At 51.5% G+C, this 27,492-nt stretch overlaps 1 protein-coding gene across 1 annotated transcript in view; it reads right to left on the reverse strand.

The window, feature by feature from the left end:
* CDH4 (cadherin 4) overlaps positions 1-27,492 on the reverse strand; it is a 197,013-nt gene that overhangs the window by 148,144 nt on the left and 21,377 nt on the right. The window contains exon 3 of the mRNA XM_058433264.1: positions 16,378-16,557. Coding sequence (XP_058289247.1) covers positions 16,378-16,557 — 180 coding nt within the window. The remainder of the gene's footprint in view (positions 1-16,377; positions 16,558-27,492) is intronic.

Genomic DNA, 27,492 nt, shown 5'->3' on the forward strand with positions numbered 1-27,492 from the left:
GGATGAATGGATGGATGGAGAGATGAACGAATGGGTGTAGAAATGAATGGATGGATGGTAGGTGGGTGGATGGATGTATATATGGATGGATGAATGGATAGAGAGATGAATGGATGGATGGATGGTGGGTGGGTGGGTGGATGGATGGGTGGATGAATGAATAGATAGATGAACGGATAGATGGATAAATGGATGGAAAGATGAATGGATGAGTGGAGAGATGAATGGATGGATGGAGAGACAAATGGATGGATGGAGAGATCAATGGATGGATGGTGGGTGAGTGGATGGATGGGTGAATAGATGGATGGAGAGATGAATGGGTGGATGGAGAAATGAATGGGTGGATGGTGGGTGGATGGATGAATGAATGGATAGAGAGATAAATAGATGGATGGTGGGTAGGTAGATGGATGGGTGGATGGATGAATGGATAGATAGAAAGATGAATGGATGGATGGAGAGATGAATGGATGGATGGTGGGTGGGTGGATGGCTGAATGGATGGAGAGATGAATGGATAGATAGAGACAGATGAATGGATGGGTAGAGAGATGAATGATAGATGGAGAGATGAATGGATGGATGAAGAGACAAATGGATGAATGGAGAGATGGATGAATGGATGGATAGTGGGTGGATGGATGTGTGGGTGCATGAATGAATGAATAGAGGGATGAATGGATAAATGGAGAGATGAACAGATGGATGGTAGGTGGATGGATGGGTGGATGGTTGGGTGAATGGATGATGGATGGGTAGATGGGTGGGTGTATGGATGGGTGGACAGAGGATGGATGGATGAATGGATGGGTAGGTAGAAGTGTAGATAGATGGATGAACAGATGGATGGGTGTATGGATGGAAGGGTGGATGGACACTAACCAAATATAATAGATTGTGGATATACTGTTCACCCCCTATCATCCTTTATTGACCAATTTCAGACTGAACACAATAAATTGTGTCAACCCGGCCCAAATCTACACCTTGAATTTGCAACATGGATTAGCTTCAGATTCCATTATTTTTCATAGAAAGCCTAAATCTTCACCTAGCTACTTATTTATAGAGACAAAGTCTTCAGGCCTGGGCTGTCCCAAATTGATCGCACAGGACAGCCATAGTTCCATTCCCTTCTCCACCAGTTCTACCTCCCAGAGGCAATGGTGAGTGGGAAACGCTGTGCTTGCAGCCCCTGCCTAACTCTGGGCTTGCATGTCGGTTTGCTAGGCTGAGGCACTGGCGTGCCCTGGGCAAGGCAGGCTCATGCACGCAGCGACACGGGGAACGATTTTCTGCTGAAAACATGGAGCACATCAACAATTTCCTCTCCTCCCTGATGTGCTTTATGTGTGTAGAAAATTCCTGAAACCACTAGATCAGATAAGATCCACTGGTTTTGTCCTCTGGGGAGAGGCCACTTCAGGCAGGCAGGGTGTGACTGCTGGCCCCTCCTATCCCAGGGGTGCCAGCCCAGGCACCCCCCTCCCCTTTTCTGACATGCACCTTAGCTGAATGCTTAACTTTGCTTTTAAGAAACAGACACCAAGGCTCCATGGCTTTTCTTGTTTTAATCAGCCTACATTTTGGGAAAATGAAATCAGCTTCTCAACTTCAATAGACATTACAACTCAGAAGCCCGAAAGCCCAAATCAAACGTAACTCCATCGAAAACCACTCTGACAGGGCCCCACACAGCACAGGTGCAGATGCATCTGTAGGCTGTCTCGGGCCTCTACGGAGAAAGCCAGTGCCATCAAGACAGCTTCGAGGCCTTTTCCCTGGGATGGCACCAGGGAGGTCCCTGAGCCCTGGTGCCTGACCAACCCACACCCGTGTTAGACAAGACTTTCTGCCCAAGCAAAACAAAGCCCCGCACAACCAAGGCCAGCTTGATGCTTGCGCCCCGGGGACAAAGTTTGTTTCTGGGGCATGATTTTAGTAATTTTGAAGACAGAAGCCTGACTGTTTCAGCACCACTAGGGAAGCGGAACCTGAAGCAGCATTTTCTGCTGTCTTCTATAGCTAAGGGACAGTTTGATTTCCAAGATGCAATTCCCCTCCGATGTATCTACTTCTCATTGGCTTTGCTTTTGGGCCTTGTCTCCCATGCCCTTGTTTCTCTGAGCTGAAGTCAGGTCTTTGAGCAGAGAGCTTTGGGGAGGTGGCTTTTCCTCCTTAGGTCTCTAATATTCTGAGAAAGGAGTCTTCAGAATATTAGAAAAGTTTGCTGTTAGAAATTAACAGGAAACATCAAATATCGGAAACATGGTCAGGCCTCCTGCAGGACTGCTGTCAGCAGGAAAACACTGCCGGGCTGGGAGCCCAGGAGGGCTGATGGCACATGGGCTGTCTCCTCTGTCAGCTCCAGGGAACACCTGCTGTCAGCACCTGGGGTCCTCCTGACCCCACCTCTGGGTGCCGGAAGGGAGCTGGGAGCCAGGATCCTGGAAGATAAGTTTCCATTTCCCCAGGGCTCCTCTGCCATCACTTCTCTTCCAAGCCAGGAGAAATTCTTTAACCAGAACCTGCGCTGTGCCTTATCCCCATCCTGTCTGCACCCGCAGCCCTCCCCCAGCCCCCTAGGGCCATTTCTTTTTCTGGCTGCCACACTCCAGCTCCTCACATGCACACACAAAGTGAAAAAGAAGCTCCGTGACCCCATGCTCACGAGTGGACTTAAAGGGAGCCTCCCATTCCTCAAGGGTCACAGACGTCCGGTCTGTGATAAGATTGGGGTTTCCAGCTGTTTCATTGGGCGGGACATTAAAACAACACCCCTGGCCTCCTCATAGCTCAGTGGGAGGGTTGCGAAGCTGCTCCTGCTACTACCTTTGCTCCTTCTCTGCCTTGTCCCTTATGGCAGTCAGAGGGGTCTTGGTAAATCAATTTATGCCACACCACATCACCCTTTGGGTTTCAGAGTCAACCACCAAGTCCCTCCCACGGCCACATGCCCCTGAGTGAGCTGGCCCTGACACTCTCTCAGTTCATCTCGCTCACCCTCTCCTTGGCCATTTCTATTCAGCCACTCTGACATCCTGGCTCTTCCTCTAAGACTCTGAGCATTTGCACTTACTGTTCCCTCTGCCTGGAGCACTCATCCCCTCGATATCCCCACGATTCTCTCTGCCACTGCATTCAGTCCTCTCAGAAGTGACTTTCTTAGCCACCTTATCTGAAATCAAACTTCAATGGCACCCCACATTCTCTGGTTCCCAGACTGTAACTAATGGTTACTTATCCTTGTCTTTGAACATAAACTCCATGAGGGCTGGACTGTTCCATCTGTTCCCTGTTGTAGCCTCTGTACCCACAACAGCACACCTGGGGGTTGATATGGTTTCGCTGTGGCCCCACCCAAATATCATCTTGAATTGTAGTTCCCATAATCCCCGTGTGTTGTGGGAGGGACCTGGTGGGAGATAATTGAATCATGGGGGCAGTTACTTCTATGCTGTTCTCGTGATAATGAATTCTCATGAGAGCTGATGGTTTTATAAGGGGCTTTCCCCTGCTTCGACCTGCACTTCTCCTTCCTGCCCTCATGTGAAGAAGGGCATGTTTGCTTCCCCTTCCACCATGATTATAAGTTTCCTGAGGCCTCCCCAGATCTGCTGAACTGTGAGTCAATTAAACCTCTTTCCTTTATAAATTACCCAGTCTTGAGTATGTCTTTATTAGCAGTATAAGAACAGACAAATACAGGGGTGCCTGACATGGCAAGGCTTAGTGAATGCACGAATGGATGGATGGATGGATGGATGGATGGATGGATGGATAGATGGATGACGGATGGATGGATGGATAGATGGATGATGGATGAATGGATAATGGCCACCACAGCCTGCTGTCATCATCATTTCATGCACAGACAGTTTCACCTTCTCAAGTATGAAGGGCATAACTGAAGAATGAAGGACATCTCTTTCCAAGCAAGGGCTGTTGCCAGCTTGCCCCAACGTACATACCCTCCTTCATCCTTAAACTTGTCCTCAGAACAGCTGCACTCTACAGTGGCCCTGGGAGCCCACTCATTAGCACCTAGACAATGTCTGGTCAGCAGTCCTGGAGCTGGCCTGGCAGACACAAGGCTCCCTGGCCATTGCCAAACTCTAAGAGTCCATTTGTTGAAGGTGCCTGAGCTCTCATCCTAAACACCTGTCCACACAGAGTGCTCCAGCAATTCAATGACGAAATTAAATCCCTGAATATTCAATTAATGATGAAAATTTAAAATATTAATATATCCTAATTGAATATTCTCCAATAAATTTTCTGAGCATTTGTAGCAATTTGATTTTACTTTCATTTCTTCAGGAACTTTCAGCTGCATAAATATAGCCCTTAAAGCAATTCAAGAAAGGGAATATTTTCTGTTTGGATGAGGTGGCGGTAAACACAAAGGGCCTGCCTGTTCCTTTCACATGAGCAATTAAACTACACAACCCAGGGCAGCAGAGTCCAAAATGATTGCTTTCTTCACATCCCTCTGGTTTCAGCAGGGACAATGTGAATCCCTGTAGGTCTCAGTGCGGTGTCTGGCTGCCGGGCGACTCGCAGACTGCAGCAGGGCGATCGCGGTCGTCTTGCGGTTGCGTCTTCAGAACCACACTCAGGACGGTCATGGGTGTGGTGCACATGTGTAGCCGCCCCTCCTGCCTGGGGCCAGGAAGGAGGTGGGCCCTGAAGTGCAGGTGTGGGCAAATCGAAGTGCCATGCTGTCTTGCTGCGGAAGGAGACGCTGTTTGAACGAGAGGTCCAACTTTCTCAAGGGTCCTTGTTTCCCCTGAGGGCTGAGCCGAAGACCCCAAAGCCTCTCGTTCACGTGTTGTAAGAGCAGTTCCTCCCATCCTGGACGTGGATTCTGTGTCTGGTGAACCAGAGGGGAGATTTCCACAGTCCACTTACGGAGGAGAAAACCCAGACTCAAGCTGGCTCCTGGGATACCTCCTGCCACTGGTTTCTTCCCAGAGACTTTCAGTCTGAAGGTTCCTTTGGAGGAAAGAAACCTACCTCATTTTCCAATCACTCACAAGCTTCCTGGCTCTGAAAGCTTAAAAATTCACTAGCACAGGTAGAGCTGGAGCATCAGGGGCCTCTGCCCTCCAAGAAAGTGGCTAAGCTGGCCCCAAATGTCTCTCCGGGTGGCTGCTTGAAAGGGAAGTGTCCTGAACTTTAGAGGGCCCTGCCCATCTGGGCAAGGTCTCTACACACCTGGGTAGGAGCCCTGCCCACCTGGGTGGGGGCTCTACGCACCTGGGTGGGGGCCCTGTCCACCTGGGTGAGAGCCCTGCACACCTGGCTGGGGGCCCTATCCACCTGGGTGAGGGCTCTGCACACCTGGCTGGGGGCCCTATTCAGCTGGGTGAGGGCTCTGTGCACCTGGGTGGGGTGTGCAGTGTCCACCAGACGATCCTACCTGACAGACAGTGCTTAGTCCAGGGGTCACAAACCACAGCCCACAGGCCAAATCCAGCTCCTGTCTCTAGCAGGTCACCATCCACTCCTCCAGCAGCGATTCACTGAGGGATTCTCTGGGCCAGGCTGCATTCTTAGTGGCTGGGACACAGACAGGGGCAAGATCAGAGCCGTCCCACCCTCAGGGCGCCCACAGCCCAGCAGGAGGAAGCTGATGACAGGCAAAGCTGAGCTGCCGCAGGTGTGACCCTCCCCATGAGGAAATGCCACGTGGTGTGAGGAGATGGTGAGACACGGCCAGGGAGCGGGCCAGGGCTGCGTGTGAATAGGGCAGGGGTCCTATCGTGGCCGAGAAGCCATCAGAGGAGAGACCTGATAAACAGAGGTGGTGAGCCCTAGAGCCACATGCTGGGCAGAGAGCCAGGGAGGAGTGTCCCGACCCCGTCTTTGGGGAGCAGGAGGAAGCCCCCAGTGCCCAAGCCTTGGCCACAGCTTCGACCTCGAGTGAGCTTGAGGAGTGGCCAGCGTGGCTCAGGTGTACAAGGCCCCTCTGCTCCAGGGGTAGGGCAGTGAGCTGGAGGCCAGGAAGGAGGAGGCCAGGGTCCAGCCTGCACTTGCCCATAGCCAGGAAGGGGATGGGACGCGGGAAATTCATACCACCCAGAGATGCCAGGGGACTGTATGCTAATGTCTAATGGGGCCCTGGGGGCACAGGACATCTGAGGGCCTGGAGAACCGTCCTGAGGAACTGGGATTACATTTCTCCTGGGGGCACAGGACATCTGAGGGCCTGGAGAACTGTCCTGAGGAACTGGGCTTACATTTCTCTCATGTATTGGAGGAAAGGAAGGGAGGGAGACCTTGATGTCACTTTAGCTCTGTTTAATGTTTTTATCTAGAAAACATGTACATATTAAGGAAAGGTTGTGGGCAAAAATCATATAGAATGTGCCTTTGGAGAATTTAGAGTTTAAACCATCTACCCTAGAAATGTATATTAGTGTGTTCAGATAGAATGTTGGGTAATGAATTTGGAAGAAGCCTTCAGAATCGTTGATGCCTTGTATTTGTTTTCATAGATGGGCACATCCAAAACTCACTTATTTGTGCTAATAAACTGGACAATCTGGTGACTAACGGTTTTCATTTATGCATATATAAAGAAATTCTTTTTTTTTTTTTAAACGAGGTCTCACTGTGTTACCCAGACTGGAGTACAGTGGCATGATCTTGGCTCACTGCAACCTCTACCTCCAGGGTTCAAACGATTCTCATGCCTCAGCCTCCTGAGTAGCTGGGATTATAGGCATGTGCCACCACGCCCGGCTAATTTTTTGTATTTTTAGTAGAGATGGAGTTTCACCATGTTGGTCAGGCTGGTCTTGAACTCCTGGCCTCAAGTGGTACGTCCACCTCGGCCTCCCAAAGTGCTGGGATTACAGGCATGAGCCACTGCGCTCGGCCTTAAAGAAATTCATTTTTATTAACTTTACTAATGACAATACTCATCGCAACTTCATAAGCATCACAGTTTACCTAGAGTTAATATTGGACCACTTAACCAGCAACGTCAGAACCTCAAAACAGCCTTGCCCCATTTACCGTCCGTCCTTTGTCCAACTGTTGTCTTATTTTTCTCCTACTGTTGTCATATTTATTACATCAACATTGACTATAAACTGCCTAATACAATGCTGTACTTTTGCTTTAAATCGTCAGCTTTTTAAAAGAAATTAAAAGAAAAATGATAATCTTTTATATTAGCCCATCCCTTCCTGGAGGTGTGGATTTCCAACTGGTGTCATTTGTTTCTGGCCCGAGGAACATCCTTTATCACTCCCTCTGGGTCTGCTGGTGAATTCCCTCAGTTTGTTTATCAGGAATGTCTTTATTTCACCTTCATTTTTTTTTATTTTTTTGAGGCAGAGTCTCACTCTGTCGCCCAGGCTGCAGGGCAGTGGCACGATCTTGGCTCGCTGCAACCTCCGTCTCCCAGGTTCAAGTGATTGTCTCACCTCAGCCTCCTGAGTGGCTGAGATTATAGGCATGTGCCACCACGCCCAGCTAATTTTTTGTATTTTTAGTAGAGATGGGGTTTCACCATGTTGGGCAGGCTGGTCTTGAACTCCCGACCTCAGGTGATCTGCTTGCCTTGGCCTCCCAAAGTGCTGGGATTACAGGTGTGAGCCATCGTGCATGGCCTCACCTTCATTTTTGAAGGATATTTTTTCTGGATATAAAACTCTTGGTTGGTAGCTTCTTTTCAGTAGTTTAAATAAGTTGTTCTGTTGGCGTGTGACTGCAGGATTCTGAGGAGAAGCCCCCATTCTGACTGCTGCCCCGCACATATTGCACCTTTTCCTCTAGTTTAGAGACGTTTTCTTTATTTTTGCATTTCAGCAATTTGACTGTGATCAAGGAATGACGTTCTTTGTATTTCTCCTACCTAGGGTTCACTGGGTTTCTTGAATCTGTAAGTTTGTTTCACTACTACATGTGGGAAAATCTCAATCATTATTTCTTCGAGGATTTTTTTCTGATCATCTCTCCTCTCCTTCTGTTAATGCCATCATACAGATGTTAGGCCACTGGCCACCACCCCACTGAAGCTCTGTGTGCTTCACTTCTCCTCTTTCTTCAGGCTGGATAATTGTATTGATCCATCTTCAAATGCGCTGACCCTTTCTCCTGCCTCAGCAATCCACTTGTGAACCCATCCAGTGAGTTTTCCGTTAGAGATACTGTACTTTTCAGTTTTATCATTTCCATTTGGTTATATTTTTAGAGTATCATTTTTTCTCTGCTGTGATTCCCCATCTATTCGTCTGTCCATCTATTCTGACCCTTGAACATATTATAAAGCACTATGTTGAAGGCCTTGCTGCTAGTTCCAATGTCTGGGTGATCTCAGGGTTCCTGGCTTCCTTTCTCTGGGCAGTTTTTTCTTGACTCTAGATCACATTTTCTCTCTCTCTTTTTCACATGTCTAATAATTTTTGTGTGTATGCTCATCACTGTGAATGCAACCTTGTAGAGACCCTGGTTCTGTTACCTTTCCCTGAGGGTGTTTATTTTTCATTACAGCAGGGAGTTCACTTGGCTGGAGGCAAATCTCAACGTGTTTCCCTTGGAATCTCTGCTTAGTTCTTTCCGTCTGCTGACTGTTGCTTTCACTGGGTCCTACGGTGCCTCTCTGTGCATGCACAGTTCCGGGGCAGCCAAGGATCTGGGCAGAGCTAACATGTGTATTGGGAAGTCCCTATCTGTGGCTATGTATTTTCTAGAATTTATCCCCTCACATTCCAGCTGCTTTGTCAATTCTGAACTCCATCTTACAACTCCTGTGACCAGCACGTCTGTGGCTTCCTGCCTGAGATCCACTCACCCTTTGAGGCAAGGCCTGGGATGGTGCCCTCGGAGGGAAGCCACCTGCACACACGTTTCACCCAGTGCCATTTTCTCCCTTCGAGCGTGGAGTCCCCAACAGATTCTGCCTACTATCCATCTCTCCCAAATAACTTCAAAGAGCTAAAACATTTTCCCCTAGAATTTATAGTTATTATTGACAGGAGTGTTAGAATGAAATAAACCACACCACTATTACTAAAAGACCTTCCAATTTATTATTGCCAGGTACTGTATTCCTAACATAACAATCTTCCTAATGACCATGAAGGGCTGACCAGCAGAGATGGGCATGAGGGCTGTGTCCATCGTTCTCACTTAATGAGTGTTTAACGACATCTGCACTCCTCAAGGAGCTTTAGGTTTAGTGGGGGATGCAGACAATAATTACCAACAAAACAGTGTCAAAAACTCTGCCACAGTAGCAGGCAAAGCGGGTGCCCTGGCCCCATGGGAAGGCCTCTGATGGGTCCTGAAAAGCGGGGAGTTCTCAGAGCTGGTAGGAAGTAGCTGGGCTGAGGGGAGTGTTGGGTGCACCGGGAAAACCCTCCAGGCTGAGGGGAGCACTTGTGCACAGAACTGCAGGTGACCAAGGCTATGAGCCAATCTGGAAGCTACGAGCCACCAGCACAGCTGGAGCTTGCTGTGCCAAGCGGTGGTGTGAGCTCATGAAACCTGTGGGGCAAGGTGAGGATTCAGGCCATCTCCCAAGGACAGTGGGAACCACACAGCCGCGTCCACGCTTTGGAAAGGCCATCCTGCTTCCATGAGACAACGAATGACTACCACATGAGTCATTCGTACATGCGTGGATGCTTTAGAGTAACAGAAAGTGGGTGCTTAGGTGGACTCTGTGCTAATTATACTGCTAAGTTACCCAGCAAACATTCTGTAAAGATAATGTGGGGCTAAAATTCAGCTGGCTCCACCACACATACTGATGCATCCAATCAACTTTTATGGGGCCCCTGCCACGGGCCAGAGAGGGGTCTCCAGTGCCTTGGCTGTGCATCTCGGGATGCAGACCCAGCTCAGGGCATCATTCATTTGCTCAAGCAGTCCAGAGCCCGTGCAGGGCAGGCATGTGCCCTTTCACCTCCACGCTCCCAAAGACCCAGCCCATCTCTGTTCACATAGAACGGCATAAGTATTTGTGGTTGGATGTGAAGCAATGGGGTGTATGTGCACAAATGGGAACCGAATTTATCCAGAAGACGTGAAGGAAACGTTGCACTTCAATCCGCTTAAGCTCATTTGAGTTGTTTGGTGTCAGGGGCTGACTTGAACAGTCCTTTGTGAGCCACCTGTGGCTGTGCACCTGTGATTGTGCTTCTCTGGAAATGGCTCCTGTGTGTCTCCTCCAAGCGGCCTAAGCACCTCGTAGGCTCCGCGATTGTGGAGCGACCTCCCTCCAGAGCCTTGTCTTCAGAGCTCTTTTCCCGGCTTGTTCTCTGGCAGGGGGGCTCGAGGGTTTGCATGACTTCTTCTCTTCTAAAATATCAACCATCCAAGTGAAAGGATTCGCACCCAGGAGCGTTCCTCCGGCTGATTCGCTGATTCCCACAGTTGCCCTGGACAGCCTCCCAAGGTAACACACTGTGAACTGGTATTAGACTCAGCCAAGCAATAGATCCTCTTCTTAAAAGTTTCATTTCATCCTCACTCTGAGTCTCGCCAGGAGTCAAACCTAACGTGTATGCTAGCCAAGTACGTGGCGTTTTAAAACCCTTCACGAAAGTGCCTGTGTAGGTACCAGCCCTACAAGTGCCGAGGGACCAGGTTGTGAATTTCAGGCAGAATGTGGATTGCTCGGTGGTTCCTGAAGGCCACAGAAGAGCTCTATATCCTCTCTCCCCTGAATCCCCAGTGCCTGCGTGGTGCTTGGCACCACAGCAACTGCCCAAACTGTCCGTCCAGAGCCAGAATTCCGGACCAGGGAGGGCGTCCTGCTAACCTTTTAAACGCTGCTCCCTCCTGCCATTTTCCCCAGTTCCCCTGGGGACATAAAGAAAAGTCCCTATCCAAGTTCCTGCAAAATCAGTTCGGTAACTGTGAGCGGCTTCCTCCCTCCTCTGCTTGAGAAGAAGGGACAGCCTGGGGTTCCAAGCGTTCCCTCCACGGTGTGGCTACACCTCCTCACTCAGCACTCACTTTAGACTGTGGTCTGATTCCAGTGGCAGAACCACCAGGCGTGGCTCCCTGCTTTGCCACGGATACCCCTGGCTCCACAGCCTCGCCGATTAGAGCCACCCCTTTGCTCCTTCAGGGCTTTCCTCTCTGCAAGTAGGTTACCTATTTCCCCCTGCGTGGCGCCGCTAGTGCTTAGGAAGAGATGTGATATTTCTTCCAAGGAAAAAGCCTGTAATTAACAGACTTTTTTGGGGAAGAGTATTCTGCCTCCTCCTCTCCCGCTCGTTTTTTCATTTAACATATTTTATCAGAATGAAATGCCTTAATGAGCACAGAACTGCAGCTGATCCCAGCTGAACCTCAAAGCGCTCTGTGCTCAGCTTGCCGCCCCACATCAGGCTGCATTCACCACCGTCTCTGCGACTGGGGCTTCTTCCAGGAGCCGCCTCCCCTCCAACACTGCCAGGAAGCTCATCAGCTTCCTATAGATGGAAACGGGGACAGGAAAGCACCCTCCAAACCACTGCCTGTACTAGATAAGAATTTAATGGAAGATAGAGGGGAGGGTGGAGGGAGGGAGGTGGCAAACAAGAACGTGAATGTGTAGGAGTGTGTGTGTGTGAAGCAGGGTGGTATGTGCACGTGTGTGCATGTGTGTATAGTATGCACGTGTGTGCGCATGTGGATGTGTGTACAGTATGCATGTGTGTGCGCATGTGGATGTGTGTATAGTATGCATGTGTGTGCACATGTGGATGTGTGTATAGTATGCATGTGTGTGTGCATGTGAAATGTGTGTGTATAGTATGCGTGTGTGCATGTGAAATGTGTGTGTATAGTATGCATGTGTGTGCATGTGTGTATAGTATGCACGTTGTGTGTATAGTATGCATGTGTGTGCATGTGTGTATAGTATGCACGTGTGTGCGCATGTGGATGTGTTTTTGTATGCATGTGTGTGCACATGCACTGAGTTCTTATGTAATGACTTGGAGTCCATTTGGAAAAGAAAATCTACAGAAGCCACAATGGAAATTCCATTTTCCGTTCACTAAAGGTCTATCTTTCCTAGGCATTAAGCTGGGTTTGGATGCCCACCCCACCTTCCTTCGGATGGAAGCTGAAGGGGATACCCCTGTGTGAGCCACATCGATCCTTGGAGGGACTCTGAGAACAAAGACAGGCAGTGCTAACGTTTCTACCAAATTCCAACTGCTGGGCCATTTTGCAGGGTGAGCTGATGGGCGCCCAGCACAACAGTCACCACTGAGATCACGTCTATCACTCACTCACTCACTCATTCATTCCCTCAACAAATAGAGTGCCCACTGCATGCCAAGGGCTGTTTACAACACTAGGGGTACAGCCAAGATCCTTGCCTTCAGGAAGCTTCCTCTTAGAGAAGTAGGTGAATAAAGAAGGAAAATACGGCCAGATCACACCAAGCACTACGGCGAACTGAAGCAGGGCAGAGGGGAAAAAATGATCTGGTTGGCGAATTACATCTGAACTGCTCGCCCAGGGGCTCCAGTGACCGGGAGCTCCTTGGGACAATGGGTTCATCAGGGAGGAAAGGACACAGGCTGATCTCATCTTTAGAAACCTGCTGTGGCAGAGACTAGCCGTTCACCAACCATATTTCCCTCTCCTTCATGACGTGGAGTTGGACTCGTTCCCCATGTCCCTGGCAATTAGATGTGGCCATGTGACTGGGCTTTGGCCAGCGGCATGTAGGTACGATTGATGTATGCCACTTGTACTACACTTGATCTTAGCCAAAAGGCCGAGAAGCGATATGTATGCCACTCGTAAGCCTCGCCAGTCCCGAGATGCTCACCCTGGGTGGCTGAATGGCTGGAGCACAGGCCACCCTGGCCCTGCCCACTAACCTTCACAGTGAGTAAGAAATCGACTTATGTTGGGCTCAGTTTCTGGAATGCTGCAGTGCAGCTCGTCAGCCCCAACACGCACCCACCTCACTGCCTCCTTCCGCTTACGGCCTGTTCCGCAGTGACGTTCTGGGCATGGAGGTGACCCTGCCTGCAGGGACTGCTGGACGAGTCGGGGGGTGTGAGGAGATGACAAAGTGGTTCCAAACCATAGCAACGCCACAGACCCCAGAACAGGAGAAGCTGCCACTTCCTGGGCCGGAGATGCTGGGGGCAGTTTCCCGGGAGCATGGAATTTGCAGCTTTTCTCATTCTGACACCCAAAGCCAAATTCACAATTCCTCCCTGCACATTTCTAGTTTAGAAAGGTCAGCGGCAGACAGTCCTCAGGAGGCTGCACCTGCAGGGCCTGGAGAGCTCCCGGTGCCAGCTGCCCTCTCAGCCACACTTTCCAAGTTCGTGTTAATCAGAAGGGGGAGACTTCCCTGCTGCAAATTGGAAAACCATGTTCCCCGTCAGATGTGGGAGGAAGCTGGGCTCTCATGGTGATGTCTTCAGGAGAAACGTCCTCATTAACAGGACAACCGGGCCCATCCTCACCCGAGCCCTCTGCTAGTCTGGGAGGATTTGGTCCTTTCATGGGCCCTGTCCCAGCCTAGACTTCCTCAGCCACTGACGCTGCAGGAGGTCAGCCAGGCAGGAAGTGTAGGGGGTCTTTCTCTCCACTGTCCATCAGGAGATGGTGCGCGGGGTCACATGGAGCTTGGGGACCCTCCTGGGACAGGGGCTGTGCCTACGTGACCTCGCTTTTTTGCGTTCCCTTTTACAAGCCTGTCCGCGGAGCAGAGCTGAGGAAGAAAGTCCCGCCTTTCAGTCCTAGATCATCAGGCTGAGAAACTCCAAGAGCCAGGACAGCAGAATATCCCAGTTGTGCTAAGATAACAGAGATAACAGCCAGATGCCGCTGGTACCCCCTCTGTGGTGTGCGAGCAGATGAGCGCCCTCAAATTCACTGCTCACTCACTCCACAAATAATGTGCTTACCCTGTGCCTGTGAGGGTGGCTTGGGCAGCCCTTTCTTGAGTTTGGGAAAAGTGTCTGATTGGCAGTTGTCAAATCATGGCCCATGGGCTAACCCAGCCCACTCCCTGTTTTTGTAAATGAAGTTTTATTGGAACACGGCCAACCTCTTAGCTGACACATTGCCTGAGGCTGCTTTCACACCACAGCGACAGAAGCTGTGTGGTCACAACGCCTAAAATATTTACCACCTGCCCCTTTGCAGAAAAGGTTTGCTGACTCCAGAGTAAGATCGATGACTGTCTACCTGGGGCAAAGTGGGGGTGGCAGAAGCACAAGGCATTAAATAAGGCGGAAGAGCACGATGGAAGCCAGCTCCCTCTCTCGGCGGCCTTCAATCCTGATGACCTTCAAAGAGGAATCTCTGGTTGGTCCTCACGCCTCCAGCACACCCTGCAGCCCCTGCCCCACAGGCCTGGGTAACAAATCGGGGGCAGCCTCTGTTCCCTCGCTGTACGCGTTTCTCTACAGTCAGCTTCTAGCCTGACAAACTATCCCAGTGATCAAACTGTGGTTTGGTATACAATCTCCTTTGAGGATAAACAGTGTGGCGATTCCTCAAAGGTGTAGAAGCAGAATTCCCATTTGACCCATAATCTCATTGCTGAGTATACACCCAAAGGAACAGAAGTCATTCTCTTATAAAGACACATGCCTGTGTATGGTCATTGCAGCGCTATTCACAACAGCAAAGACATGGAATCAACCCAAATGTCCATCAATGATAGACCGGATAAAGCAAATGTGGTACATATACACCACGGAATACTATGCAGCCATAAAAAGGAACGAGATCATGTCCTTTGCAGGGACACGGATGGAGGTGGAAGCCATCATCCTCAGCAAACTAAAGTGGGAACAGAAAACCAAACACCACGTGTTCTCACTTATAAGTGGGAGCTGAATGATGAGAACACATGGACACAGGGAGGGGAACAACCTACACTGGGGCCTGTGGGAGGGGTGGGGCAGAAGGAGAGCATCAGGAAGAATAGCTAATGGATACTGGGCTTAATACCTAGGTGATGGGTTGACAGGGGCAGCAAACCACCATGGCACACGTTTACCTAGGTAACAAACCTGCATATCCTATACATGTACCCCTGAACTTAAAATAAAAGTTGAAAAAAAATGAATCACTTTGAGAAGAATTTTAAGTCAATGACAACACAAGCAATGGCCGGATGCAAGAAATCCCAGCCCCAAGGATGGCGAGGTGGGCGCAGCATGGGGGCTACGGCACTGCCATCGGCATCGTCTCTAGCATCCGTGGTGGGCGGGAGGTTGCCCAGTGGGCCCGGGAGATGTGGGACTGGGAAGCTCCCTCAGGATGGGGTTCCAACCCCTGGTGGCTTCCTTCAAGCCCTGAACTGCATTTCACAGGAAAATCTCCAACCCAGCCTGGCCCTGAAGGGGTATGGGTGGCCAAGGAAAGCTGAGCCCAGACAGGGGAGGATGCAGCAGAGGCTGGGTGCTGAGGTGGGAGGGCCGGCTCTGTGCAGAGAAGGCAGGTGATATATTTGCAACCAAGTCACCTTGGCTGGGGTGTGGAAGCACGCTGCATTCACTCACGCCAGAGTTTCTGCTATAAATAACCGGTCATTTTGGCTGCTCCCTGGTGGCCAAGGTTAGGGATACAAAGAACTGGGGGGACCCTGCCTGGTGGCTGCTTTCTTCCTCCCATCTCTGCGTTCCGAACGCACAGCCCAGCCTTCTGCATTGAAAGGAATGAGAAACAAAACACACTAAACAGCACGAAGAATGAGAATGACACCTTAAGCACACTCTGGGGACCCTCGTTTCCAAAGGGTGGGGTGAGGCTTTTCCACAACGGTTGGGAATTATTTAATGGAATTCTCGCCATCCTTTTATCAAATTATTGCTCAGATTGGGCTGCAATTTTCTTCAAGGGGAAGAAGAAATTGCTCGTTGATGGCCTGGATAATAGAAACACAAATTTGTAAAATAAATTATTTCTGCGGTAAAAGTAATCTCTGGTGACCTTGGGAGCTCCGGGACCAAGAACTTGCAGACAGACCACGGCACGGCGCATGCTGGCCTCGGCGCAATGACCGTCATGGCACCATCCCATCATCTGGGATCTTAGTCATCCATGGAAAGAAATGTGATCAGACTAAAGAAAGGGGTCAGAGGTCAAAGGCCATGATCCACACCCCTGCCCACTGGTTCCACACACACCAGCCACTTGAAAGTAACCAAGAGAGAAATCACCCCTAACTCACAAAGGCCCATCCACCTCAGAGGACGCAGCTTCCCCGCCTGAATTTTTCATCACCCTGTGTAAGGCTTATCTCATTACAGAAAGGGTGAAATCGCGACCTTCTTAGACACCAAATGCGGAACCCGCCCCTGGCTTTGGGATGTCGGGAGAAGAGCCTACTGCTAACGCGCCGAGACCCCCGTGCCAAAAGGAGGGGTCTGCACTCACCCTCACGAGCTGCTGTGGGAAAGGCCCTCGCGAGTTCTCGGGCACGTTGATGGGCGGGATGACCCAGTCCCGTTTGCGCCGCCTCAGCCCATTGGCATTCTGGTGCTGGGGCCACGGCAGCAGGGTGTCCTTTGGAGGCGGAGAGGGGTCCAGAGCCACGATCTTCTTTCCTTTCTGCAGCTTTATTTGGAAAGGGGAGAGAAGAGGCAAAGAGGTCCAGTTAGGTTTTGCACAGAGGAAAATGGCATCTGCTAAGACGATCTGTACTGCCCGAGACTGAGAGGGAAGGCGGGTAACGCTGGGACAAGGAACTAAGTGGGCAGGGCGGGATAACGCTGGGACAAGGAGCTAAGTATTAGGGGAAAAAAAAAATCAAGTGAGATCCCCATCAATATGATGAGACCGATTACAAAATTAAATGCGGGAAAAAGAAACCATAAAGAAAGAAGAAAATACAGTTGACAATATCACCAATAGTGTAGACAGGGCTTTTTAAGCCCACCCAAAACAATGCAAGAGATCACAAAAGACAAGACAAATATGTTTTCCCACAAAACTCCTGTTTATGAAAACAGACCCAAAAGGCAATTGACACATTTGCAAAATATGATTTACAACAATTTGACACAAGGTTAATAGTCACTATATAAAGCACTCTTAGAAATAAGAAAATAAAATGGAATGTTGTTTCCTAACAAGAAAAGGACATGAATAGATAATTCACAGCAAAACAAATATAAATGATCAATAAACTTATGAAAAATGTCCACATCTCCCAGTAATCAAATAATACATATCAAAGTAATATATCCTTTTTACCTGTCAGATTGACAAGGCTGAGCGAAATGAATCTGCAACACTGGGGGTGTGCAGTGAGTCAGTGGGTGGAGGCTGATGGGAGCCAGTGGGCGGAGGCTGATGGCTGAGGGTGTGGCATTTGGCCTCAGACCCCACCTGTGTGTATGTACAAAAGCTCATGTGACGCAGGGCAAAGTCCCTTCATCTCTCACAATCCTGGGTTCTTCTCTGACAGAAGGGAGATGGTAGCAATGGCCCTGAGTTTAGGGACTGCTATGGGAGTGACATCAGATGACAATGAGAAATGCCCAGCCCATGCTTAGCAGAGGGCCCAGGTTGTCAGGACTGACACTGATGCAGCTCCTGCTGCTGGGGCCCCGTGGTCACTCAGCACAGCCCTCTGCCTCCCAGTTGCCAGTGACTATCAAGAGCCTCAAAAAGGATGGTCCCTTTTGATCCAGTAACTCCACAGCTGGAAATCTGTCCCTAGAAAACTCTAGGTGGACCAAAGTCCTTATAGACAGATGTTTACTTTGGATGTTTTTAAACAAGTAAAAATACCAGAGCACAAATCTGAATGTCTGACAGTGAATTCTAAAGGCATTACACTGTGCTCATGTCTTGGAATATTATAGTCATTAAAAGTTACTCTTTTAGGACTGACATAAAAAATGTCCATAAAATATTAGTAAGTGGAGAAATAGCACCAAAGCATACATACAGCATCAACTGCACCTGCCTTTTTTCCTTTTTTTTTTTTTTTTTTTTTTTTGAGATGGAGTCTCACTGTGTCACCCAGGCTGAAGTGCAGTGGCACGATCTTGGCTCACTGCAACCTCTGCCTCCTGGGTTTAAGCGACTCTCCTGCCTCAGCCTCCCGAGTAGCTGGGATTACAGGAGACCACCACCACATCTGGCTAATTTTTGCATTTTTAATAGAGATGGGGTTTTGCCATGTTTGCCAGGCTGCTCTCAAACTCCCGACCTCTGGTGATCCGCCCGTTTTGGCTTTCCAAAGTGCTGGGATTACAGGCGTGAGCCACCATGCCCAGCCTCAACTGCATTTTTTTAAAGGATAGAAAAAGAGCCTAGGCGTGGTGGCTCACGCCTGTAATCCCAGCACTTTGGGAGGTCGAGGCAGCCTGATCACCTGAGGTCAGGAGTTCGAGACGAGCCTGGCCAACATGGTGAAACCCCATCTCTACTAAAAATCTAAAATTAGCCAGGTGTGGTGGCATGTGCCTGTAGTCCCAGTTACTTAGGAGGCTGACACAGGAGAATCACTTGAACCTGGGAGGTGGAGGTTGCAGTGAGCCAAGATTGTGCCATTGCACTCCAGCCTGGGGAAAAAGAGCGAAACTCTGTCTCAAAAAAAAAAAAAAGAAAAAAGGAATGTAAGAAAATACATGAAAATACACACACTGGTTTTCTCTGGTCACCAGGGAGTTCTGTTGTCATATTTTACTTCCTTCCTTTTACCTTTCTGTGTTTTCTTTTTTTTTTTTTTTTGAGACGGAGTCTCACTCTGTCGCCCAGGCTGGAGTGCAGTGGTGCGATCTCGGCTCACTGCAAGCTCTGCCTCCCAGGCTCACGCCATTCTCCTGCCTCAGCCTCCTGAGTAGCTGGGAGTACAGGTGCCCAGCACCACGCCCAGCCAGTTTTTTGTATTTTTAGTAGACACGGGGTTTCACCGTGTTAGCCAGGATGGTCTCGATCTCCTGACCTCGTGATCCTCCCGTCTCGGCCTCCCAAAGTGCTGGGATTACAGGTGTGAGCCACCGCGCCCGGCCCCTTTCTGTGTTTTGTAAATGTGATAGTACACATGACTCCTGTGGCTGACAGTGCCAACGGAATGTCACACATATACATGGCGTCCATGCGTCTGCCGCATCGGGTCCAGTGCAGGGTGCCCACATGGCATGCCTCGCCACAATCTTCGTGGTTGATGCTTATTTTATCTGAATTACAGAGGCAGTAGGATATGAGCATTCACGTGGTAGAGAATGGACCTTGCACCAGGGCAGCCCAAGGCAGGGAGGACAAAGCTGGCTGAGAGGCATCTGACCACAGGCTGCCCCTCCAGGCACAGTGGGGGTCCGCACCACCGTTTGCCTCAATTAATAAAACCCAGGAGGCTTCCATGGGGCACTCCCAGCCTTCCTTAGAAAGGAGCCATGTGAGGTGCAAACATGGGGACCCAGGGGTCTCGACTTCAGCCCCTCATGATGACAAGGGGTGGGGGCTTTTCTAGGTTCCTCAGGGGCCTTTGAAGAGCTTCCAGGACAGTCCTAGCTGCACATTCTCCCTGGAACCCAGCACAGACAACTGGACTCCATGGTTTCCTTGCCCAGACCAGTGGCCTGTGCCTCATAGGTACTGAATGTCTGATGAGCATGACAGCAGGACTCTGCATCTGGCTCTTCCACTGAAGACATCCCACCTGTCCTCCAAGACCTAGCCCCAGACAGACAGCACCTCCCTGGGAGCTGGTCTTTGCCTTGGGGATATGACAATTTAGGTTAATACGCTCTAAGCTTTGATGAGAAAGACCAGATTAACCCCACTGCTCAAAGTGGCTTGAAATAACGCCAACATAGCCAACAGGAACAATGATAATAGCTGTGGCGTGCACTCGGTTCCAGGCTCCAGGCCAAATGCTGTTCCAGGCAGTCTCCTCCTGAATCCTCCCTCTCACCAGTTCAGCGGGGAGCACCATCAGTCTCACTTTCCTACCTGCGTGAAGCCCAAGCAGCCCGTTCAGCAGAGGCAGGATTTGGATGCCAGGAGTGTGACCCCAAGGCCAGAGCACCTGAAAGTGCCACCCCTCCCTTCTGTGGTCTCTGTTTGTGAAATCGAATCCCCTTTGCTGGACCTCAGGAAGGTCCTGGACTGGGCAGAAATCGATCTTCCCACGGAACAGAGGGGGAACCAGGGGAAAAGGGGATCTAAGTGATACTTCCTGCACCCACCTGGGATGTGTTCCATAAATCCCAGACTGGGGAGAAACAGGTCTGAGCTCCCAGGCTGGTCCCAGGACCAGCAGCTCAGCGCCCTGTGGAGCTCATTAGGAATGCAGGTTCCTAGGTCTCACCTAAGACTTAACAACTCTGGGGTGGGGCCGCCAACCAGGCCTGAGATGTTCTGCAGTTAGAGAACAGGGGGTCTCCCAGCCCACAGGCAATTGGGGATCCACTTCTGGAGAAGGGTGATGGAGCATGATGTTTGTTCTTGAGCAGGTCTGCACGAGGGCAGGCAGCCTGGGCAGCTCTCTCCCAGATGAGGGCGAGGGGAGCCTCTGGCACAGCCGCTAGGAGGGGCCCTCTGGCCATCTGCAGCTCCCCTGCATCTCCCAGCGGGAGACCGAGGCAGAGACTGGCTGGTCTCTCCCACCTGGTGGTGCTTCAGAACCAGCAGCAGCTCACCAGGACCCTCTGAATCTCAGACTCCGAGTTTTAAAGGGTTTCCATACAGCCGTTTTTAAAAAAAATCCTTCATTTTCATTTGCTTAGGATAAGCTCGCATGGCGTTAATTTCCCTAGTGTTGTTTAAATATATTGCACATATTTGCTACTATTTTAAAGCTGCGAGACAAATGTAATAACAAAATCTGGTGAAAATCAGCGCCAGACCTGTGCGGGCTTCTGCCTGGAAGATGCACCCGCTTCCCTGGAAGAAAATGTCAGCCACAATTAGCACTCACCCTGGTCGAACAAGCATGTTCTTTTGAACACGCAGTCATCTTGGGCCCATTCAGAAGACGTCACACAAACACTGATGCATAATTATACTCATTAAAAATAATGCTTCCAGTTACGCTTAAAAATATTTTCTAACAGATGACACCTGCTGATTCTCCCTGGTGCATGTCTTTCTTCTGTATTTCTGAGTGAATGAAGACTGAGCATTGGGTGATGACTTAAGGGTGACCTCTACTACACCATTACCAGAAACTAGATAGTACACATGCGCACATGTGTATACAGGCACTATGCACACATGTATGCATGCATGTACGCACATGCACATATAGATATATACGAATGCACACGTCAAGTATGCACAGATGTATGGGTATAGGACTACATGTACACACAGGCACAAATGCATGTGTATGAATACATGTGTGTTTATGCATTCTACACATACACAGGTATGCATATGCTTCTGTGTGTTTGTGTGTCTGTGTGTGTGTGTATAGAGCACATCACAACTTTCTCAAAACCAACAGCCCAGCAGCAAGATATCTTGGCCGTGCCCACTCCCCGCATCCTGACAGTTTAACTCAAGCTAGAAGTCCTGTAACTAGCAGGGTCCAGGAGGGTCCTGGTGGCTGAGCTGGTCTTTGGGGTCCAACCAAGCTCGTGCCTGCAGATCTGCAGAATCAGGAGCTCCAAGGAAGCTGCACACCGTCACCTCCATCCACTCACTGACACCTGGGAAGATGCGTAAGGGGGCAGCTTCCCGGAGCTGCTGGCAGCCTGCAGGACGGCTCCCCAAGCATGTTCCATGGATCCCTCCCTGGCAGGATGAGACCTGGGCTGTGGGCCTACTTTCATCTCCCATGAGTGTTTCTGGGCCTGGAAACTGGCCCTGTCACCCGTGAAGAGGCCAGTCGCCCTGGGCTGCAGTGTCCCATACCCCACAGTTCCCCTCCTGCGCTCCTTCCTCTTCCCCGTGACTTTGACTCTGCCCTGCTTCAGCCCCACTGGGCTCCCTGATGCACTCTCGGCTCCCTCAAAGCCCTGCCTACAGGGCAGTGGGCAGAAGCGGCCCAAAGCACCCACTCTGGCCTCCAGCCTATAGGGTTTCAGCTCACCCCCCAGGTGCCGGGGACCGGACATCCACCTCCACTGCCCGAGGCTCTGCTCCCGCCCCTCTCTCTGCCTGGGCTCTTCATCCTCACGCCAGGCTCAACCTACGGCACCTCCCCTGGCAGGCCACACTCCACACTGCAGGGAACACCTGCTCTGGTGCCACCCTGGACCCGGTCCTAGTCCCACACGTTAGGGAGGTACCACAGCCCCGGTGGGGGCAGCAGGGCCCTGATAGCCACACTTTCTATGGAGCAAACTCAGTGGACAGACTTAAGCCACTGCATCCACACACAGTTACTGATACCACCCTTGAGCCAGGAGACGACAAAGCAAATGGCCCTCAGCCTGTCTCCTGCATGCTCATGTGGGGGTGGGGTGCAGCCATGACCTCAGGGACGCCGTCCTGAGTCCTGCACAGGTCCTGGCCCTGCCCAAGTGACTTTCCAGGCACAGTCTCATTTAGTCCTCAGGGCAGCCCACAGAGGACATCAAGCTCAAGGGGTGAAGTCCCGCTCAAGCTTGGAAGGCCAGGACTGGAGCCCAAGCTGTCTGAACTGCAGCCCACCATCCTGATGGGCCCATCCCACCATGTCCCACAGGGCCCACGATTAGTGCAGAGTCAGAATCAGGCAGGAGGTTCAAACTGGCACCAAGTCACACACAATCAGTCCATTGGGGACTTGGGGACAGAAATTGTCATGGTGGGTATTATACCTCGGTCAGGGCACTGAAGGGTGAACAGGAGTTTGCCAGGCAGGACGGGCCAGGAAGGGGGCACAGACAGTGGCACAGGACAGTGTGGATGCCTCAGAAACCAGGCAGACACCACTATTATTTGGGGCCTGGAAAGAAAGCAGGGTGGGGGCATCACAGGCTTCGAGGTTAAGAGAGCTGCGTGGAGCATCCTTTGCTCTCCACTGCCCAAGTCAGGATTTATCTCATCCCCGACCTCAGTCCCTCATCTGTGAAATGGGGGTGATCAGGAAGCCCCCCTGCCAGGTGTGGGGTGAATGCGGTACTGTCCAGGGAGCACTGACAGACGTGGGGACCTTCAGCCCTGCTGTCGGAAGAAACCTGAGAAGGGGAAGAGCTGGGGGTGGAGCTCCTAAAAGCAGGGCAGGACTTCCGGAGTGCAGAGAAGGAGAGGGCAAGGCTCCTGCAGCCTGGAGTCTGGGTCAAGGGGGGCCTGGGATGAGCTCTGAGTGTTCAGGGGCTAGGGCTGGGGTGCGGGCAAACTCGGGGTGTCCCACAACCCTAATATCCCAGGAAGGGAAACTGAGACCCAGGGCAGTGGAAGAATTGGTCCAAATTGCCTGGCTAGGGAGAGCTGTGGCCAAGTGGCAAGGGAGACTGAGGGTGGAGTAGGGAGGGGAGGGTCAGGGACTGCTCTGGTGAGGGCACCGTGAGCAAAGTGGACTCCTGGACCCAGACCGAGGGGCCTGCCGGGGAGGGAGATGTGGGCCCAGGCTCCTTCCTGGGTGGCCTAGTGGGGTCCTAGAGAACCCAGGGCTAGGCCCAGCAACCACGGTCCCTCTACCCGACTCATACTTTCCTCCTGGGAGCCAATCCCAGAGGCACGGGGGTGGGCCTAAGGGTCCAGCTGGCCAATCAGAGCCCGGCATTCCACCTGGCCAGGTGACTGCTCCAGGGAAGGCAGGTGACCCCAGCAGGGGACTTTCCTGGGGCTGCTGGAAGGGGTGGGCTCTCCTCCCTGGATGAGGATTCGGGATGGGAGGGTGAGAGCCCTGCCAGCTCCTTCCCCCACAGGCACCAGGGGAGGCCGCCCGGATCAGCCCCTGCCTCCCACTTCCTGACTCCTGGCTCCAGTCTTGCTGTTCCTGAAACGTGCCATGCCCAGGCTGGTCCCTACCAGGACAGACTCCTCAGAGTCTGTTCACACTTGGCCTCCTTGGCCTGGACAGCAACCTGGAGACACCGCACTCCTCCTCCTCCTCCTCCTCTTCCCTCTCTCCTTACACCTTAAGGCTGCTCTGCTGCAGCTGAGCTGAGAGCCCGGCCTGTCTGTTTGCAGATGACATCTGTGAGCCCTGCAACTGTGGCTTCGTGGCTTCAGCTACCTTTCCTGGGATGGACCCCAGGGTGAGTCGCTGGCCTCAGTATCATGTGCAGCCATTGGCCGGCTGGGGATGGCGGTCCACCGGTCGAACAGAGCCCAGGGGTGGAGAGAGTCTGCAGCCTGGGGCGTCATCGGAGCCTGGAGCAGTGTGCCCCAGACGCCTGGTAAATGGTGTCACCACTCCCGCCTCTTGCTTGCACGAGGCTGTGGGAGGTCCACCCTCGGGACCCCTCCGAGCCCTGAGCAGCCAGGAGTGGCAGCAGATGAGCTTGTCCAGGGGCCCAGGTTCCAGGGTCAGAGCCTACCTGCCCAGTGCTGAGTGGGGACAGGGCCATTTCCCCAGGGGGCAGATGAAGGGTGTCGGAGCCTGAGGCCCCCAGGGATGTGTCTACAAGGTGCAGGTGAGTCTAAACCTGCCTGCTTCTTAATCAGCTTTTATTTACAAAGCGCTTCTCATTTCAGATTGCCTCTCCCCATTAAGCCCTAATCAACTGTGCTTCCTATCGAACGCATTCTGCTGATCCTACTCTAAGATGGTGATTTATGGAGGCAGCGGCAGCAGGAGCCTCCAGGCACGGGTCCTAGTGCTGGGCCCTGCGACCTGCATGAGGCTTCCACTCTCTCTGGGCCTCGGTTTCCCTGCTGATGGGAGGGGCTGGTGAGCTCTATGCTCTGGAGCTACCCGGACGCCTGGGATGTGGGCAGCAGTGGGGATAGGAGTGATGTTAGAAGCTGAAGGCTGGGGCACCTTGGGGAGCGGAAGCTTCACTTCACATCTGGGGAGGAAGGTGCCGCGAAACTGCCACTGATGGGGTGGATGCACGACAAAGCCCCATGCGTAAGTGGAGCTTGGCTTTTTAGAGATAAAATGACAGCCTGGGCTCCAGTGGGCTGCTAGGGGGGCCCTGTGTGGAAGGTGTGTTCATCTCCACCCATGGCTCGAGGGGTCTGGGTGGTCTCATGGTCTTTCTGGATGAACTCTTTTCCGGCCCCGGGTCTCTCTGTACAGGCTTCCAGGACCAATCTCAAATGCAGGCATCCTCTCTCTTCCCAGGGATACAGTGACCAATCTCTCACACTCAAGAATACATAAATTGTGATTCGGGGAAGTTATGAGAGGTAACTGAGCTTGGGACAAAAGGAAGGCACGCAGACAAAGACAACTTCCGTTCCACTGGAAGTCCACGGCCCTGGGTTCACGGGCAAGGTGCATGTTGAGAAAACCACACTAGCCCCCATGTCCACACCTGCACCCTGCGGCGGCCTGTGCTCTCCCCAGGGCCGGATTCTGCCCTGCCGGCTTCTCGGGGTCACGACATTTTATTTTCTTAAGCTCCTGGCAGCCCTGCTCCCCGCCTGGGTCTTGCTCTCCTGTCTGTGTGATGAGGCTGTAACTGGCTGTGGCTGCGAGGTGAGGTCTCCAGGGACAGCTCAGTATCAGCAAAACGCGGGTCATTTCCCTCCCCTCATCACTCCCAAGTGAGAGACGAAGAATGCAAAACTGACCTGGGGCAGGCTTTACGTGATTGTCTTTTTCTGTTTTTTGAGAAAGAAAAAAACAGTGTTAAGGAAAGAATATAATCATATGCACCTCCCAAGCTACATGCAAAAAGTTATCATTTGTTATATTTTTTATTCTCGAATCCATGCATCTGTTAGGAGCCTGGAATTACGAACAGCCAAGGAGGAACCCTGGCTTTTAAGCGAAGGGACAGATGCTAAAACACTCAGAGGTGAAGCCACACAGGGGAGGGCAGCCACCAAGACCCGGCTTCCATTCAGAAACTCCCAGAGCGCCTTCCATGGAAGACGAGGGGTCTTTCCCCACAATCTTGGTCTGGCGGGGGCATGGGAGCTCGTTCGCAGGTGAATGGTGATCAACTATTTTAACATTTCCTTGCGGTAGAGACGCAGATAGCAGGTCCTACTCCAGACCCTCTGGACTCATTGCATGAGGCTCTCTGCAGGGTGGACAAGCTCCCTGGGCATCCTGAACTGAGCACCCGCTCCGCAGTGCTGTAGCCATCGCATGAAAATGCCTCCCAGAGGCACAGATGCCAGAGCAGGCCTCTTGAATAGATGGGCTGAGATGGGGTGGACCTGATCAAAACCCCAGTGTGGCGCAGGTGGAACAGGGGAACAGGGCGTGGGTTCCCTGAGCATGGGTTATTAGTTGTGGGGGGCCTGATGCTCCTGCCAAGTTCCGTGAGGAAGAGTGAGCATCCCTTGTTCCTAGTTGAAGTCATTACCCTCAAGAGATGGCATAAACATGGAAATTGCTTCAAATTCCCTGACACCAGATCCGTAGTATGTTTCTAAGGGAAGCCGGCAGCCCCGGCCTTTGGCGATAGGTCACAGATGGCGGTGGTGGCATCCCTCACTTGTCATCCCTCCCAGCAGCCAGGTCCTGCACTGATCCTGCTGGACATGTCCTTAGCATCTGAAGTTCCCCACAATATTGAGAAAATGGCATGGCACAAGTCCACCCAATTCTACAAAAGCATTTATGGGAATGTTTTCAAATCAGTTTCTGCTGGGACATGACCTCTGGTCACCGTACCGGCTGTTGCCATGGTCAAGGTGCTCCGTGTCAGCTTGTTGGGGTGCACCTGCCCCCCTCCTGGAAAGGTATAACTGCGGTGTAACTGCTGGCTCTCATTACCCAAGAAAGTGGCTCTTTGGGGAGGTCCCCATGCCACTGGATTTCTCTGATAGGCAGCATAGCCCTGTGAACCCGTAATGCTGAGAGACAAGGCTTCTGTAGCCGCAGAGCCTGGGGGTCCGATTTGCATAAGCAGATAAACTAGACCCAGTGTCAAGGAATGGTGAGAAGACACAGAGGGGATTGTGCTTCTTCACTTCCCTGATTTTGCTGCCTCTCCTTGTCTTCCAGGCTGGACAGAGTGCAGCGGGAGCCATTCCACCAAGGAAGAGAAGAATATTTGCAACAGCCCCGAGCTGGGAATTCTGCTGGATCCGCTCCACACACCCCTGTGAGCCATGTGGGGAAAACAGAGCCCTCCTTTTCTGTGAAGATAAAAATGGAGGTGGCAAATGTCTCCAGAAGTAGAAATGTGGGTGAACAGTGGGTACTGAAGATGGTTTTTGGTGTGAATGAGAAAGTTAATCATCATGAGAGAATTCAGCTCAGAGAGCAGAACTTTCTTTACATACCAGATGCTGGCCAGTCCCGCTGTGTGGTCACGTCAGGCATAAGACGCATCTAACTTGTGGATTTCATTTTGTTTCCAACATGCCTCATGACTGTGTAGAATGGTGACGGGCACAGAACAGATCTCGGAGGTGCCACTAGAGAGTGCCTACGAAACGGTCTTACTCTGACTTGGGGAAGTCCACCACCTGCAGACTGGATGGCCCAGGGAAACAGTGCAGGGGAGCTCCTGCCCCCTGGCCTATCCCCACAGC

This window comes from Hylobates moloch, unplaced genomic scaffold, assembly GCF_009828535.3.
Source record: "Hylobates moloch isolate HMO894 unplaced genomic scaffold, HMol_V3 SCAFFOLD_21, whole genome shotgun sequence".
In the NCBI taxonomy this organism is placed as follows: domain Eukaryota; kingdom Metazoa; phylum Chordata; class Mammalia; order Primates; family Hylobatidae; genus Hylobates; species Hylobates moloch.